Source organism: Copadichromis virginalis, linkage group LG19 (genome assembly GCF_057382275.1).
Source record: "Copadichromis virginalis isolate Kocher_CV1m ecotype Utaka linkage group LG19, C_Virginalis_male_GT1.1, whole genome shotgun sequence".
Classification (NCBI taxonomy): domain Eukaryota; kingdom Metazoa; phylum Chordata; class Actinopteri; order Cichliformes; family Cichlidae; genus Copadichromis; species Copadichromis virginalis.
In genome coordinates this window covers 2,894,467-2,912,716 of record NC_140636.1, presented here as the reverse complement: position 1 = coordinate 2,912,716, position 18,250 = coordinate 2,894,467, and the positions used below count along the sequence as shown (strand labels likewise).

General features: G+C 40.6%; 1 protein-coding gene across 1 annotated transcript in view; it reads right to left on the bottom strand.

Moving 5' to 3' along the window:
• Nucleotides 1-18,250, bottom strand: part of gabrr2a (gamma-aminobutyric acid type A receptor subunit rho2a) — a 76,975-nt gene that overhangs the window by 19,586 nt on the left and 39,139 nt on the right. Inside the window, exons 3-5 of the mRNA XM_085441221.1 lie at nt 12,057-12,124; nt 10,885-11,108; nt 1,970-2,052 (exon numbers count right to left, since the gene is read on the bottom strand). Coding sequence (XP_085297347.1) covers nt 1,970-2,052; nt 10,885-11,108; nt 12,057-12,124 — 375 coding nt within the window. The remainder of the gene's footprint in view (nt 1-1,969; nt 2,053-10,884; nt 11,109-12,056; nt 12,125-18,250) is intronic.

Sequence of the window (18,250 nt, the reverse complement as noted above, 5' to 3'; positions counted from 1 at the left end):
TTCATCCCAATTACAAGACATATGAACAGCAAACATGGTTAATTTTTTCCCTTTACCTTTGTTAGATCACATTTATGAATTAATGTGCTTCTCGTTTTTCTTTTATATAAAATGTTATAAATAAATCAGTTATAATCAAGTGGAGTGAGTGGAAAGACACAACACATTTACACGTGAAAAAATAATTAATTGTTTAATTTTTCTTTTGAAAAAAACTGAACACGGGTCTCACAGACCCGAACACCATACAAGGGTTAAATAGGCCTATACTACTGTACTTTAATGTCGGTCATAAGGGTGGTACTTTAAGAGCCATATATTTTATGAGGTGGTACTCATTGTGAAAAGTTTGAGAACCACTGGCATAGGTCGTTATGGAGAATCTTTCCATTAGTCTAACTTTATATCCAGGAGAACCAATGTTCCACATCCTGGTTGTGGAGCACTGAATCAGCTGTTTATCCACTTGTGGTTGTGTGCAGGTGTATAGGATGTCTTGATGCATGCTCAATCATCCAAGTAAGTAAATCCCAAAAAGTTGATTCTGTTCATCTGGACGTAGCGTTTTCAGTGGGAGAAACGTTTCGTCACTCCTCCAAGTGACTTCTTCAGTCTCAGCTGACTGCAGGTTTCCCCAATCTTATAAACAGTACATTTGCATAATGACTGAAACCAGCCCACTGAAGGAACAATGTGAATGGTACTCATGGCCAATGATCAATGGGCTTTGATCAGTGGTTTTTGATCAATGTTCATGACAATTTGCATGTTAATGATCAAGGACCTGACCTCACAGCTCAATTGTTAGCATAAAGTCAGTAACATTTTTTTAAACGGCAACTTCAAATGTAGCATTTCTATGAGGTCAACAAATATACATACATACAAACTGTTTGTGTGCAGTTTGTTGCACACTGAGTCTGCTAGCTTCTTAATGGTCCAAGGAGAGAAAAGAGTACGAGCGAGTACGAGCTAATCCATACATAGAAAAATGAGGCTGACAGGACAGGAGAGGAAGAAGAGAGGTGATATTTAAAGGTAAGGACTGCACAGTAGGAATTTGATAAGCTGAAAAAATAAAGGAAGCATATGATGTGAAGTTATGTCTTTTGATATTTTTGATATACTGAAAAGTCTTGCTAAACAAATTGAGGTGTTTAACGATTTTGTGTTATTTAAAAGGTTGCAAAAACACTCTGAAGTTTAATTTGCCATATTGGAATGGATTTAAAGTGAAGAACATTGTGTTAGACTGGTGCACAGTGGCTATGGGTTGCATAATGGGGAGCAGACATTAATTTGAATTTAAGTATATGATGCTTAGATGAATTCAGTGAATGTGGTTCACCAACTTTATGTAGTTTTGCTACATAAAGTTGGTATTAGCATGGCAGCTGATCACAGCCTGTACACCAAGAAAAGTTTTGATTCTTTTCCTCAGACTGAGGTAACAGAAAATAGAGCTACTTTTAAAAATTCACCCTTTTTTTTACTCTGCTTGCTTGCTGAGTATATTACATTACATTAATATAGCACGAGGTTCAGTTGGCTTTACATAAAAAACAGCTGGGGCAAATGTTTTCAAAAAGATCTACTTTTACTTTCTTCTGAGCACATTTCAGAGTCTGTTTCTTTGCTTTTTACTTTTGACTTTTACTTGAGTAAAGAATTTGAATCAGTACTTCAACTTTTACTGGAGTACTTTGTAACCCTGTCTGCACTTTTGCCACCTCTGCTGATGCATCAAGATGATGGTCTGTCAGTTTTATACTGGTTTAACTGCAATTCTCCTAACATGTATGGAGAAAAGTTCAAATATAGAGGAACTGTTACAAAAAACAAAACAAAGAAATAGCAGAGTACATGGTAGACAATACAATTTAAAAAGAAGATAATATATTGATATTTACTAATAATAATGAAATACTTGATATGTGCACCATTTTATCATCAGATGAAATTTACTTACAACTCTCCAGCTCCAGTGAACAGGTTTGAGAATCCAGAGGAAAGCGACTGAAGTCCATGTTACAGGCTGCTGTTACTGTTACTCTGTGAGCAAACAATGCACCAATAGAGGGACACAGTGAGAGTAGTGCACACTGTAAATTCACATGTGACAAAATGAAGAATATCAATTTATCAGAAGACAAGTGGAAAAGACCCTCACAGTGACACGGTCAGAACCAGGATTAGAGTTTGGTTGTCATCACAGCATATTTCATATTTCTGTGGAATGAATTATAATACAGATATAATTTGTGCCCCTTCATGTACCACATCATTAGCTGGGTTGGACCTCTTCAGAAATATCTTAATTCTATGTTGCATAAATTCTACAAGGTGCTGGAAACATTGCAGACTTTTGGTCCACATATTGACATGATTACATTTGTCAGCTATATATCCATGATATCCATTCCATCACATGCTCTATTGAATTGAGATGAGGTGACTATGGAGGCCATTTTAGTACAGTGAACTCATCGTCATGTTCAAGAAACCAGTTTGAGATTATCTGGGCTTTGTGACATGATGTGTTACCTGCTGGAAGCAGCCATTAGAAGATGGGCATAGTATAATTGTAATGAGATGAATATGATCAGCAGCAATACTCAGGCAGGCTGTGAAATTTAAATGCTGCTCAATTGATACTAAGTGCCCCAGAGAGCATCATGAAAATATCCCCCACACATTACACCACTGCTGGCAGCTTCTATTGCTGATATAATGCTGGGTAGATTCATGTTGTTTATGCCAAATTCTACAGTGCAAATGTAACAAGAGAAATCAAGACTCATCAGACCGAGAAATGTTTTTGTAGCCTCTGTTTCCTGTTCTTAGTTTACAAGTCCGGCACTTGAAGACACCAGTGCGATATTCTGCCGATATAGCTAATCTGCTTTAAGGTACAATGTGGAGTGTTCAGAGATGCTCTGCTGCATACCTTGGTTTTAAAAAGTGGCAACAAGAGTTACTGTTGCCTTTCTATTAGTTTAAAACTGCCAAGGGGATCATTGGAACCAAACTCCTGAATTTTGACACTGTATATGCTAGCCGTTTACAGAAGCGAGCTAGCTGCATCATCAAGGACCCAACCCATCCAGGTCACAGACTTTTTGTACCCCTCCCATCGGGGAAGATATATGGGGCAATCAGAACCCACACAAACAGACTAAAGAACAGCTTTTTCCCCAGAGCTGGAGCCTGTGTCACCCCTCCCCCAACACACAATAGCTAACTCTCTCTCTTTTACCCCATATCATGTCTGCTGCTAATGTAAAAAGTCATTTACTGGGCGTTAATGTTTAATGTTTGCACTAAATTACCACACTGTAAATACTGTTATACGTATTATTTTAGACACTTTATGGGACATTCATGTTTGCACTCAACTACCACATTGTAAATACTGTTATATTATCTTATACTGTTTGTTATATTGTAAATACTATTATATTTTCTTTGTTATTTACTGTGCTAAGTGCCTTCCTTTTACTTTATATCTTATACTTTTACTATGGTTATTTATTACTATGCTGCTTCTTGTTTTATTGCTGCTGGCCTCTGTGAGCTACCAAACAAATTTTGTTGTATAACTACAATGACAATAAAGTTCTTCTTATCTTCTTATCTTATCTTATCTTATCTTATCTTATCTTATCTTATCTTATCTTATCTTATCTTATCTTATCTTCTTAAAGCAGTTTAGCCATTCTTTTCTGATCTCTGGCATCAATAAGCCAGCCATAAGTCACCAACTCCCACACCACGTGGGAAACCTCACTGTGTCATGAACATATATTAGAATATTAGTAAATGCATCATGTTGGACCATGTGACTGAATGATATTTGCATTAATGATTTGCCAAACGAATTGGCCAGTCAGTGTATGTGTATTATTCAGTTACAATTGATGTTACAGACCAGCAGGAAATTTAAAATTTAGGAATCACAAGTCACAGTGCTATGGTACATCTCAGTTAACACAGGGTGTATCTTTTAATGACAGAGTATAGAACACATAGAATATGATTTGTTACTATGATTATAACACAACTGCCAATTGTTTCTCATTTTCAGTCTTGTTTTTAACACTTAGACCCCCGCGGAGTCTAAGTGTATATATTGTTTTATATTGTCTCCTTTGGGGAGGTTGTTTGCCAACCTCAGTTTGCTTTATTTGAAGTTTGCTTTTTCATGTTTCTCCACTAAGTTTTTTTGTTGTTGTTGTAGTGCATTCTGTTGAATTTTTCCTGCGATTACTAGATTTTTTTCTTTCTTTTGCACCCAAAAAGTCTACTGCATGTGGACCAATAATCATGTGATGCTGATGACAAACAACTCCAGAGGCTGAAGAAGTCACTTGGATGAGTGACGAAACGTTTCTCCCTCTGAAAACGCTACACCCAGTTGAACAGAATCAACTTTTGGGGATTCATTTACCTGGATGATTGAGCATGCATCAAGAGACTTTGTGATACAATTACAGCAGCCTTTATTAGTTGCACTGTGACTTGTTTTAGTATATAATATGAATCAGTAATATAAGGAAATATATTTACTTATAAAGCAAATATCCCTTTCGATTGTTGGAAGCAGGGTGGATTAACATGAGCCCCCCTCTGCTCACTACTTTTCAGGCCTGTTTCACCTTGAGGAAGATGGATCTGATTGGCCTTGTCAGCTAATCCAACTAATCCACTGCCACTCCCTTGTGCCCAGATACACTTTCCTCCAACCTATCCCAATGGCAATGTTCCCTCTAAGCCAGGGGTGTCAAACTCAAATACACAGTGGGCCAAAATTCAAAACTGGAACAAAGTCGCGGGCTAACATTAATATTTATTGAAAAAAAAATCTTCCTCTAGATATAAGAATGAATCTTTTCTTATGGACTCAAACAAGTTTTGCTGAAAAATTGAATATGGAACAAGCAAAGCTTAATACTAAATAATATATATATTAGCTGTATAATACCAGTAGGCCAGCTCTAATAGTAATTTGGTATGGCTTTGCGGGCCAAATGTAATTAGGCTGCGGGCCAAATTTGGCCCACGGGCCAGAGTTTGACTCCTATGCTTTAAGCTGTGCGCTTGCGCACATGTAAAACCAGAGTTATGATAAAAATATATGCAATGTTTGGTTTTCTTCCTGAATACTATCGTTGTTTATATTTACTGCGGGAAGAAACGGTAAAAACGGCGTTTTATAAGGAAAATGCTCGAAAGCACTCTCCGCCTGTGAGCAAAACCAAAACCAAAAAACCCCCACCCTTTCCTATTGGTCGAAAAATGTACCATGTCGACCAATCAAAAAATGATATGGCAACTAGGGCTGCCACGATTAGTCGACTAGTCACAATTACGTCGACTATCAAAATCGTCGACGACTGAGTTAATCGTTTGAAGCTTTGTAAGATCACAACAGACGCAGGAATAAGTAGCAGGATTTAAGAGTGTAATAACGGACTGAAACAGAAGATGGCAGCACTGCATGTACAAGGATACCAGCTTCCGTTAAACCCCAGAAGAAGAAGAAGTAGCTCTGTCCCAGAATTCATAGCGCGGCCCTGCTCAGTTTCCAACAATGGCGGCGGCTAGTTAGTTATAATATTACTCTTATTATTCTTTCTGGGTCACAAAATAAACATTTAACATATGTTCAGGCGAGAATGTAACTGTGTAAACCTCAAATATCTGCTCAGTTTATCAAGACACCGCATATTTTCAAAAGCGCTCCGACGTTTTCGGAGACGTCTGTTACCCACTAGCTCGATAGCTAGCCGGGGGCTAGGCTCACTAGAGCTGTGAGAACATCGGACTCCCGGCAAATCATTTTCAAACCCACCGCCGTCTTTCGCTACTCAGTTAAACATGATATATAAGTCACTTAGATAACTTAAAAATTTTATTTTTTTGGCTTTTTTTAGTATTTTATTTGTTCCTGAGTAAATCGGTTTGGCTGAGATTAAAGTTATAGTTTTTACACAGCTGAATAAACGTCAAGCAGACAGCTGATTATCAGAAGTGTGAGATGCTCAAGAATTTACTCCGGTGTCCCGTTATAGTTTAGATATCAAGGAGTTTATTAAACTTCACCGAAACAATCTGCAAATTTCATTAAAATTTAATAAAGTACCATCTTGTCTTTATTTTTAGTTAGCACATACCTTAAACACTTAAAGCTGTAAGCTAAGGATAGTTATATAAGACAGATGCATGCTGGTTCAATAAGTTGTAAATTTTACGTCCAATGGATGCATGACCTGATTAGTCGACTAATCGCAAAATTAATCGGTGACTAGTCGACTATCAAAATAATCGTTTGTGGCAGCCCTAATGGCAACATGGCATTTAGTTGTTTAGGAAGGGGGGAAGTTTTAGGAGTGACGGCGGTGTTTTGAGATGTGAGAGATTTGCAACGTTTAGCACAAATCTTGTGTAGTTAGTGTGTAGTGTAGTCAGTAGTTTTGTTGTGTGTGTCAGAACCATGAGGCGACACTGAGTGCTACAGGTGTTACAGCAGTGATACATCTCCTGTTGTCAGGCCTGCAGGTCTCAGGCTGTTGTTCTCCTTTATCTCATAGTGGACAGAAATTAGTTTTTAGAGTGGCACAAATAATTTGTGTGGCATCAAATTTGATGCAAAACACCTGATTGTTCTGTAAATAGTTTGAAATGTTTATTTAAAAAAACGCCTTGGCTGCATTTTTAGGTAAACAGCTGCAAAAAACTTTGTTGTTTGCAAAACTCAGTTACTTTTTTGAAGAAGTAACTATATAATTAAATTGCCCAACATTGGTCATTATATAGGCCCTGCGACAGACTGGCAACCTGTCCAGGGTGTACCCCGCCTCTCGCCCTATGACAGCTGGGATAGGCTCAAGCGCCCCCCGCGACCCTGTAAAGGATAAGCGGGAGTGAATGGATGGATGGATGGATGGTCATTATATACTGTATTTTGCAGACAGAGAGTTACAGGACTCTCTCCCAGACCACAGGCTCATACTCATAATACAAGTCAGAGCTTTAAAAAAATAAAATAAAAATGCATATATATATTTATATTTTCATTATAAGTGGGCTAAAGCAGTTAATTAAAAGTAGTCTAACATAAATGTAAATGCTGTAATTTGATTATTTTAATAAACCATGTAACTTGGATGGATTCGATGCTGGCGTGACCACAGTGGTCCAAGGGACCGCTCCGGGAATTTGTGTGTTCGCTCAGAAACATGAAAAATTAGAGGGAACATTGCCCTATGGGCTCAGCTGCTGACTTTGAAATTCCTCCCGGCGGTGCCCCTGCCAGGCAAACAGTGAAACATGGTGGCATATGGCACAGTGGCCCGGACCCCTTAGCCCTCTGTTGTAAAAACCCTTATCACATCACATGGCCCTTCCAGCCAAGCTGGTGCTAACCAGCCCAAGATCCATATCGAATAAAACTTTCATTCTAAATGACTTTATGTCCAGCTCCAATTTGGATTTCCTGTTTGTGGTAATGAAGTGCATGAAGTGTTTTACCATGCCATTATATGATGCAACTGGGACTATTTAAAAGCCACTTTGTGAATCGCTACCATATCATGGTCAACGGGTTTGTGTGTCCCAGGAGCCAAGCCCAGGGAGGGTGGCAAGGGCAAGTGGGCCTTAGTCCATGGGGCCTGGCTCGGCAGTCTGAAAAGGGGACATGGGACCACCCTCCTATAGGCCCACCACCCACAGGAGGAGCCATAGGATTTGGGTGCAATGTGTGCTGGGCACTGGCCAGGGGCAGATACCCTGGCTGACTGATCCCCCAGCTATTGAAATTAGCAACTGGGACATGGCATATCACCTCTCTGGAACCAAACTCCTGGAGAGGGGCTTGACTGTCTCAATCTGGAGTTACCCTTGGTGAGAGGCAGCGGGCTGGGGTGGGTATCCTACACCCAACATACAGGCTTGCTGCCTGTATGTTGGGGTTTTTTCCCAGTGGACGAGAGGGTTTGTTGTCGGGTTGGTTGAGGAATGGGTCCTGACTGTTGTCTGCATTTATGTGCTGAAAGATGGTTAAGAGTACCCGGCCTGTGCTTAAGGGTGCTCCACCTGGGGACTCTGTTGTCCTACTGGGAGACTTCAACACTCATGTGGGCAACGACAGTAAGACCTGGAGGGGCATGAACGGCCAACCAGATCTGAACCCAAGTCGTGTTCTGTTATTGGATTTCTGTGCTTCTGTGTTTGTCCATAATGAACACCATGTTAGAACATAAGGGTGTCCATAAGTGCACATGGCACCAGGACACTTTAGGCCGCAGGTCAATGATCAATTTTGTAATCGTATCATCAGATCTGCAGCCATATGTTCTGGACAGTCGGGTGAAGAGAGTTGCTGAGCTGTCAACTGATCACCATTTAAGTGGATAAGGTGGCGCTGGAAGATACTGGGTAGACCTGGTGCGCCTAAAAATATAGTGAGGGTGTGCTGGGAATGCCTCACATGTTTTTTGGGTGGCTGCAGCTCAGGAGGTAGAGCAGGTCACCTACTGATTGGAAGGTTGGTGGTTCAATTCCTGGCTCCTCCAGTCTGCATGTCAAGTATCCTTGGGCAACATACTAACCCCAAGTTGCTCTACGATGCATCCATCGGAGTGTGAATGTGGTTAGACAGCACTAAGTTTAGAGAAAGTGTGTGGGTGTGACTGTGGCATGTTGTATGTAAGAATCAGTCCATTTACCATTTACCATGTCCAGCCAATCTCAACTGCACTGAGTTGCGGTCGCAAGGTGATTGGGGCCTGTCATGGTGGTAACTCCCAACCAGATAGTGGGAACCACAGGTGAAGGGAACCGTAGAAGGAGTCCTATCAGGCTTGGTTAGCCTGTGGGACTTGGGAGGCAGCCGATACGTACCAACAGGCTAAGCGGGACGCGGCTCGGACAGTGGCTGAAGCAAAACTTGAGTGTGGTGGAAGTATGGAGAGACCATGGAAAAACACCTTTGCACTGCCTTGAAGTGATTCTGGCAAACCATCAGGCGACTCAGAAGAGGAAAGCGGTGATGTACCTGCACTGTATATATTGCGGGTGGAATGCTGCTGACTTTGACTGAGGACATTGTTAGGTGGTGGAAGGAATACTTCAAGGACCTCCTTAATCCCTCTGACATGTCTTCCCTAGAGGAAGCAGAATCTGGGGAAGAGGGGGGACGACTTGCCTATCTCTGGGGATGAGGTCAATGAGGCAGTTAAACAACTCCTTGGTGGCAGGGCCCCAAGAGTGGACGAGGTTTGTCCTGAGTTCCTGAAGGCTGTGGATGTTGTAGGGCTGTCTTGGTTGGCACGCCTCTACAATGTTGCGTGGAGATTAGGGTCGGTACCTCTGGATTGGCAGTCTGATGGTTCCCATCTTCAAGAAAGGGGACCGGATGGTGTGCTCCACTATAGGGGGATCACACTCCTCAACCTCCCCCGTAAAGTCTATGCCAGGGTGCTGGAAAGGAGAGTCCGTCCGTTAGTCGAAACTCGGATACAGGAGGAACAATCCAGGTTTTGCCACGGGCGTGGAACACTGGACGAGCTCTTTGCCCTCTCGAGGATAATCGAGGGGGCATGAGAGTTTGCCCAAACAGTCCATATGTGTTTTGTAAACTTGGAGAAGGCATTTGACCATGTTCCTCTGTGTGTCCTTTGGGGATGCTTCAGGAGTATGGGGTTTCTAGCCCAAGACCTTGATCCAGATAGCTGGCCCCGCACCCACTCATTTCCAGTGGGTGTTGGACAGAATTTTTATGGACAGAATTTCTAGGCATAGCCAAGTGACGGAAAGCTTCCACTTGGGTGGTCTCAGAATCTCATCTCTGCTTTTTGCAGATGATGTGGTTCTGTTGGCTTCATCAGGTGATGGCCTCCAACTGGCACTGGAGTGGTTTGTCATGGTGAAGTGTAAAAGTGAAGCTTTTAATTTAGTGGTTGGTCTACCTACCTACCCTCACAAGCTTTGGGTAGTGACTGAAAGAATGGAATTGTGAATACAAGCATTGCAGTTTCAGAGCAGTTTCTCTGAAGGGTGGCTCTCCCTTAGAGATAGGTTAAGAGGTTTGGCCATCTAGGAGGGGCTCAGAATAGAGCTGCTGCACCTCTACATTAAAAGCAGCCAGTTGAGGTGGTTCGGGCATCTGACCAGGATGCCTCCTGGGTGCCTCCTGGGTGAGGTGTTTCAGCATGTCCTACCTGGAGGAGGTCCCGGGGCAGATCCAGGACACACTGGAGAGATTATGTCTCTCAGCTGACATGGGAGCACCTTACTGTTTCCCCAGAAAAGCTAGAGGAGGTGGCAGGGGAGAAGGAGGTCTAGACTCCACTCCTTAGGCTGCTGCCTCTGCGACCCAAGCCCCAGATAAGCGGAAGAAGATGGATGGATGGATTTAAAGGAAATCCGCTGAATCCTCGAAACCTTAAAAGTGAGTAGTGTGGAATCAGATATGGTCTGAAAATCTCATGCTTAGAAATCCTGGTTTACTTTATAACTTCTGTCTGATGAAGTAGCTTTTGGAGGTACATTATGAGTTGAAAGCAAAGTGACCATGATTAAAAACTGACTAAAAAGCAAATTATATAATTTTTATGCAATTTTTGTGAAATTATGGTGAAACCTGGCCGGCCATCCAGGACATGTTCCCTGTTTAAATGCCCACCTAAGATTTTAATTAACCTGAGGCATAATTACTCCACCAATGAGATCTATTGATGTTTGAAAGGAAAATTGCAAAAGCTTCCAGATCGCTTTTCAAGAAACTTGGAGAGGAATAATTTGAATAATTCAATTAAAAAATACAATTGGAGGCTGATTCAAATATTGATCTGTCAATAAATCAGATGCAGAGATTCTACAGACCTCAGGCTGTAAAGCACATGTCCATCAGGAAAGACCCGGAGCATGATATTGTCAGTAGTCGTATCGTGGATAAAGGATCTCTTAGAGTGGACAAAGAAGACATCAGGGACCCAAATCTTCTTCACCAAACGGCCATCAAACGTCATACTCTTGTTGGTGCTGCTGGTGAAGGACAGACGGTCATCCTTCCAGTAATGTCTCAGATACAAGGTCATGGTGAAGTCCTGGTGGAGTTAAAGAGTGTAATTAAAAGACTGTAAATGTGGAGATTATGTAGTGACTGAGTGAACGAAACACAAACATTTACCAAATTCTAATGTACCAATTGCACTCATCAAGCCATGCCAATTTTCTCATTAAATAATCAAATTGAGAAAGCTACAGGCATTCCAATCCCTCTGTTGCTTTTGTGTTAAAAATATCATTGGCACCAAAGGAAAAAAAAGAAAAAATATATTTCCAAGTTTTATGGTAAGATGTATATCTCAGGCATACTAATAGAGAAACAACAACACTAACAAACAGTAACAAAGTGATTGACTCAATTTCTTTAATATCCTCTTATACATGAACCCACAAGGTATTTATCATACCAAAGCAAAAGTTTAAAGTGTAAGGGAGTAACCAACACTGGTTTTAAAGTAGATCTCGGAAAACTCTATATTCTAATGGTTGTTCAATGATACACCCCTCTGCAACCCATATCTATCTTGATTTTCTATTGTTTTTTATGTTGGCAGAAATCAATTTTACAGCAATTTTATTGTTTTAAAAGTATTAATTTCTGATCCTAACACAATACACCTACATTGTACTTGCTGACCTCATATTAAATTTGTATGTAGACTATGTTTCATTTCTGTTTTCATATTTAATGTTTTCTTTCAAACCATATATGTTATGTTTATGTTTGGTTTTAGCTTATGTTCAAGTTTTCTCCTTGGGATGAACCAGTTTTTGTCTGATGGTGTGGCTAGGTCTGAAGTGTACTGGGATGTCGTGCTTGGAGAACATTCTCCTGATTTTCATGGATAGATCTTTTACATAAGGGATAACATGGTTGTTTCTCTCTTTTCATAAGTTGTTTCACATGTTTTCTTTCACCCAACCTCAGCTCACCACCTTGGTAACAGGGCTGCCTCTTTGCTCTTTGTGGTGTGTAGCCAGCTTACCATATCAACTTCAGAGATGCTGTCCAAGCTCTCCACCTGAACATCCACTCCAACAGGGATTGCAGGACCTGCCAAACAAAATTCCATCATGACCAAATACTGTAGTAGACTATATAGCCTAAAAACACACACATCAGTAGGGATGGACATTAATAATGATTGATAACAACTGATTGCATTGTCAATATCACTTATTGATTCATTTCCTTACGGATTCTCCATGGCTCAGCTTTGAGCATCACCACCATTGCTAAACAACATAGACCTTGCATCTGTTCAAATTAATTGCATGTTGTGTGGTCAAATGTTTGGGCATGTTGAAGGCATTTGCCTTTTTTGTTGTGATCAGTGTTGGGGTCATTATTCAAAAAAGTAATTATTACACATTTTAAACAAGAGGAGTCATTACATCTACGCCTGTCCTATTTGGCCAAAAGGTTACGCCCACCTGTAAAGGAACAAGTACTGGTGGGCAAAATCTCTGGCTCTCTCAGTCCTCTGCACCTCATGATTCATGGGAAGACCCACTCTGTCCAAGCGCTTATTGATTTGGGTGTAGAGCAGTGTTTCATTGATAACTCCCTGGCACAAAAATGTATTATTTCCAAACTCAGCCTCGTGCCATCCAGGTCACAGTTTGAAATGGTCAACACTTGCTCGATGTCACTCTTAGAACCAAACCCAAACCCTGTCCCTTTCTAGTAATCACACAGAGCGTTTGTATGGCATTATTTTTGTGCCTCTATTCTGAGCGCACGTAAATAATTTTTGCAAGAACAAATGTTGCATTTTGAGGAGAAAATTATTTTGAGTGAAAAAAAGCTTAATTTGAGCGAAATGTAGATAAATCCAGTGGAGTGGTTTGGTTTTAAATATATTAAAACCAACGATGGTCTTAAAAAAATGATATATTTTACAATAAAATAAAATAACATGCTAACCGAAAATGGTTTTAGCTAAACTTTGGACAGTGTTTCCGGAATGCAGTCAATAGCGAGCCAATTGGAGACCACAACAACCAATCAGAATTTTTGCATCCAAGTCTGTGAGTGGTTGGTTTTGTGGCACATTTATAACGGAGTACAGAAAGAGTTGAGCGTGCAGGGAGCAGAGATGTTGAGAGCTGGAGCGACACTCTGAGAGCAGGTCCACAGATGTCTGTCAGCACACAGAGCAGAGATCTGAGCAAGAGCAAATGCCAACAACTGAGGGAGAGGGCTGTAATTGTGCATGTATATGGATAGTAGCAAACACTGAAACACATTTCTTGCACGCAGCAATGAATTTTCTTCACACAAAATATTCTCCTTAAAATGCAATATTTTTACTTGCAAAAATTATTTACGTGCGCTCAGAATAGAGGCACAAAAATAACGCCATAGTTTTGGGCCATCCTTAGCTACAACTACACATCCCCTGTATCGATTGGAGAAAGGATTGCATCTCCTGTTGAAGTAATGACTTCCACATGAACCATCTAAAATCTGTTACTCTGTCCATTCCATTAGCACTCTAACTCCATCACTGCCTCTCCTGATCTGGCAGAGGTGTCCAGGAATCATCTGGCTCTGTCTCTTCCCCCTCACGTATGATTGGAGGAGGATTCTCACTTTCCTGCAACCTCTCCTCCAATCTCTTTTGGTGACCCACACTAATTAGGGATGCTAGAGAGTATGTTTCAGTCTATTTAACCTGTGTGAAGAATAAGTCTGCTAGTTCCCCTCCTGTAGGCCTGCTCAAACCCCTTCCCACTCCAGGGTGTCCCTGGTCTCACACCTTTCCTTAACTTTGTGACTGGTCTGCCTCCCTCAGGTTGAAACACGGTAATCCTCACAATAGATGATGGAATATGCCCACAATTGCCCGACTACCTTGCCCCCCATCCTGTTCCCCTTCGAGGTCTCCCTGGGCTACTACCCACCACTCTTTCCAGTAATAGAAGGTCAGCACACAGTCCCGTCTGCACAGCTGCCACTAAATCAAGATACTAGCCCCCCTTCGAAATCGAGGCAATGATTAATCCTGTCTCTGCTCACCCGAAGTTACCCTGCAATATGCACGTACACAAGGTTTTCCATGTCTCCCAGCTCAAATCATACCTCTTTAGACATCTGTCCCCACCAGTGTTGGGGAGTAACGGAATACATGTACCACCGTTACGTATTTAAAATACAAAATATGAGTAACTGTATTCCGTTACAGTTACCGTTTAAAAAGGTGGTGTTTAGAATACAGTTACTTTGTTGAAATAAATGGATTACACTGCGGTACTTTCCTGTTTCATATTGTCACGGGTCAGGACTGTTTGGTTTTGTTTGACAGCTACGTTCTGTAGTTCCAGGCGGCAGTGTTACGGTTGCCATGGTTACAGGGTGACGCTCTCGCTCTGCGTGTTTCCTGGGTGAGAGAGCGCCTTTTTGTTGTTGTTGTTGTGCTAAGCTAATAGGCAGAATGCTACAGCTCTAAAGAATGTAGCATCATGGGCAGTGTAGTCCGTGCTGCAGGGAGAATGGACTGCCATACCCGTTATGTGTCTGTGAGCGAGGAGGGAGAAAAAGGGGAGTGGAAAGGTACGAGTTGTCATCGAGCAAAAACGGGAGCTGGAAGCATGTAAATATAATAATAACCACTGCAGCCAAGAAGAGAGCCTGATGAGCCCAGTTGTAAGTAAGCTATTAAGACTCGACTGTACACCGTGTTCGTGTTTTCCTCCGAAAACAATAAGTTCTGTTGGAGCAGCCTTTCAACGCCTCTCTCTGTCTCTCGCAAGCAGAGTTGACCCAGACAACAAAGTAAAGCTATTTTTCAGCTACGAGCCCGACACGGAACCGTATTAGTCAGAGGTCCCTTTACTACGGGTTCGGAGCCGCAGACCTTCAGTAACAGTAATAAATCACACAGCAATAGTACATTCACGTAGTTGTAAAATGCATGATAATATGTTAAGTAATCCAAAGTATTCAGAATACGTTACTCTCATTGAGTAACGTAACGGAATACGTTACAGAATACATTTTAGGGCATGTATTCTGTAATGGAATACATTTTAAAAGTAACCTTCCCAACACTGGTCCCCACATATTACTTTTCTTAAAAAATAATGCATTATGTTACTCAAAGGAGAAAGTAGTTCATTATATTACTCATTACATTACTTTCATTTTCCTGTAAAACAGCTGAAAAGCATTGTCTCATAACTACCATTTAACAATAGATGGTAAATGGCCTGTATTTGTATAGCACTTTTCCTGCTATCTGCTGGTCCGGATGTCTGTACTATTGAGCCTCTGCACAAGCTCTGTCTGCAGCGCTTCACCACCAGCATAGACTCCAAAGACCCTCTGGTAATATCTGATAGTTAGGCTATATTCTGACCATGACCTCTCTTAGAAGATGGACATTCTAAAAGCCAGAGAGTGTCTGCAAGACCTCAGGTAGTATAGAGGTCTATATAAAAACAGCCCTCGGCGCCTTTGCTGTTAACCTTAGTAAACACTTTCCTGTTGACTTTGTGAGCTCAGTCACTAATTTCAAGTTTTACTGAATACACCGTGAAGTTAATTCGGGTCTGTTTCAGACTCGGAGAGTAGCATAAAGTAGGGTTTGCTTATTTACTAACAACTTGTGACAGAGAAATCATTATGAACTGAGCATGCAGCATTCTGCAGTTTCAGTCATTTCAACCTTGTGTTTTGACAATCAGTGCTTTTTGTTTGTTTTCTTTAAAAGGAACAATGTATACAGTGTGGCAATGACCATCTTTCATATACAGTTTGTGCCTCAAAGTGTTTTTCCGCCACATATTTCTGTTGCCATTAACTAGACCAGTGGTAAATGGTAAATGGCCTGTATTTATATAGCGCTTTACCAGTCCCTAAGGACCCCAAAGCGCTTTACACATCCAGTCATCCACCCATTCACACACACATTCACACACTGGTGATGGCAGCTACATTGTAGCCACAGCCACCCTGGGGCGCACTGACAGAGGCGAGATAGAAACCAAGGCTACAGTCCTACAAACTAACAAAAATCCTTATCCTAATGAGGAAACATACATGATCTTTCTCTTAGTGCTTTGGTATGAACACAAAACTGACAACAAAAAGCAAAGATGACAACCAGCACAAAGACACTTCAAAGTGATCGCCACAGTGATTCTACTGTAGAAACATGAGCAGGTAGAAACAGAAGCTGCATGGGGAGTAAGTGAACTAGGGCTGCAGCTATTAATTATTTAAGTAATCAAATAATTTATTGATTATCCCATATATTAATTGAGTAACTGGATAAGAAGCACTTTTGTCTTATATATATATATATATATATATATATATATATATATATATATATATATATATGTATATATATATATATATATATATATATATATATATATTAGGGGTGTAACGATACACAAAATTCACGGTTCGGTTCGATTCGATACTTTGGTGTCATGGTTCGATATTTTTTCGATACAAAAAAAATGTTCATGCCTTTTTAATTTGTCATTTATTAAAATTATAAATATATATTTTAACTCAAAAGTACAGTTTTTAAATTTAATGTTGCTGAAACAAAAGTAATTAAAAAAATAAATATATCTCAGGGCTCTCAAAATTTCAAAATCCCTGGTAGCCCTTCGGGCAGGGACTCTTCAGTTTTTGGTAGCCCAATATAAATGTAAGTGGCCCAAATAAAAAAGAGAGCAATTTTTTGATTGATGTTTTGTTTCCTGTTTTGTTTCCTTTACAATATTATACATTAAAGTATAATATTGTAAAGGAAACAAAACATTAATCAAAAAATTGTTGAAAAACAAATTACAACATTGTATAAAAATTACAATCATCAACTCAAATACTTGGTTCTAATTGAACAGAAATTTCTATGAACTTGTAAGAACTGTGTAGGACATGAATCCGTCTGTGTCAGATCCTGAATTTGAAATTTCCACTGAAGTCACGGGTAAGAGACAAGTGGAACCAAGATCGAGGCCATTTGCTTTTTGAAGTTTGCAAAGACTGCTAAATTTTGCCAGTGGTAGTTCACTCTTTGCAACATAGTAGCTGTTCTAAACAGATTTTTCAGGTTTATTTTTAGTATGTTATTTGCAATTGGTGTTTGTTCTGGGAAAGATATTGCAGACTGAGCAATAATGCATTTCTTGCATTTCTCATGGGTTCTAATGGGGGCCTTTCTTAAAATGACTGGTCCCAGTAACAAAGGCGCTTGTCGACTCAGAAATCGAGAGAAAACCAACAACACACCCGGCAGAACATTATGTTATTTACACGGGTGCACATAAGTGGTCCGCATGTGCGCATTCGCTGTCAAAATAAAAGACGCGCACCAGATAAGAAGTTGCAACACGCGTTTGCGTCCATATAAAAAGCTGTTTTTGTCCACTAGAGTGGGATTTTCACGGCACATTCCGCACCACATCTCTGTGCGTTCATCATTTGTTTGAAGCCAGCTCACCTCCTGCAACCACTTTTCCGAGAATACGCGCTTCTTTTGTGGTTGGGACTCCTTCTGACATTTCTTTGGAGGTGGAGGAACACCAAAGTAATTGCTTAAAGGAGCTTCTTCGACATCTTTAAGAGTTCTAAACAAATGTCTGTCCTCCTCCAGAAAATCTTATGTATGCAAGCACGCGTTGCAACTTCTTATATTGTTTTTTATTTTGACAGTGAATGCGCACCTGCGGACCACTTATGTGCAGCCCCGGTTATATAGCTCGTCATATTGCAGCCACAGAAATTCTTTTGTCCAAGAAACCATAAAGCTGCACTTTCTTTTTGCCTTATAGTCTGATTTGTCATAACTTCTCCGTTTTGTGGTAAGCTTTTCTTTGGCTGTCACTTCTTCACCCTGACCTGTCTTATTTGGCTCAGCAGAACTAAAATATATATCCTGCTGCTTTTACACACATAAGCTCAGCGATTCTCTGCGTGATCAACCTCTCATATGTTTAAGCTTGCTGCGGGAGATTTCACTTGTCATGTTTGCATAGTAAGCTAACGATTGATAAAACGATGTCAGAGGAATTGGTGCGCAAATTATCATCACTCACCAATCAGTGCTGTCGCTCTCTATACACAGTTCGCGATTGCAAAGTGAAAGCAAAAAACAAGCGCAAATTCAAACGCGATTTCAATATGTCACATATTGACAGTGGCTCACCGATGCCA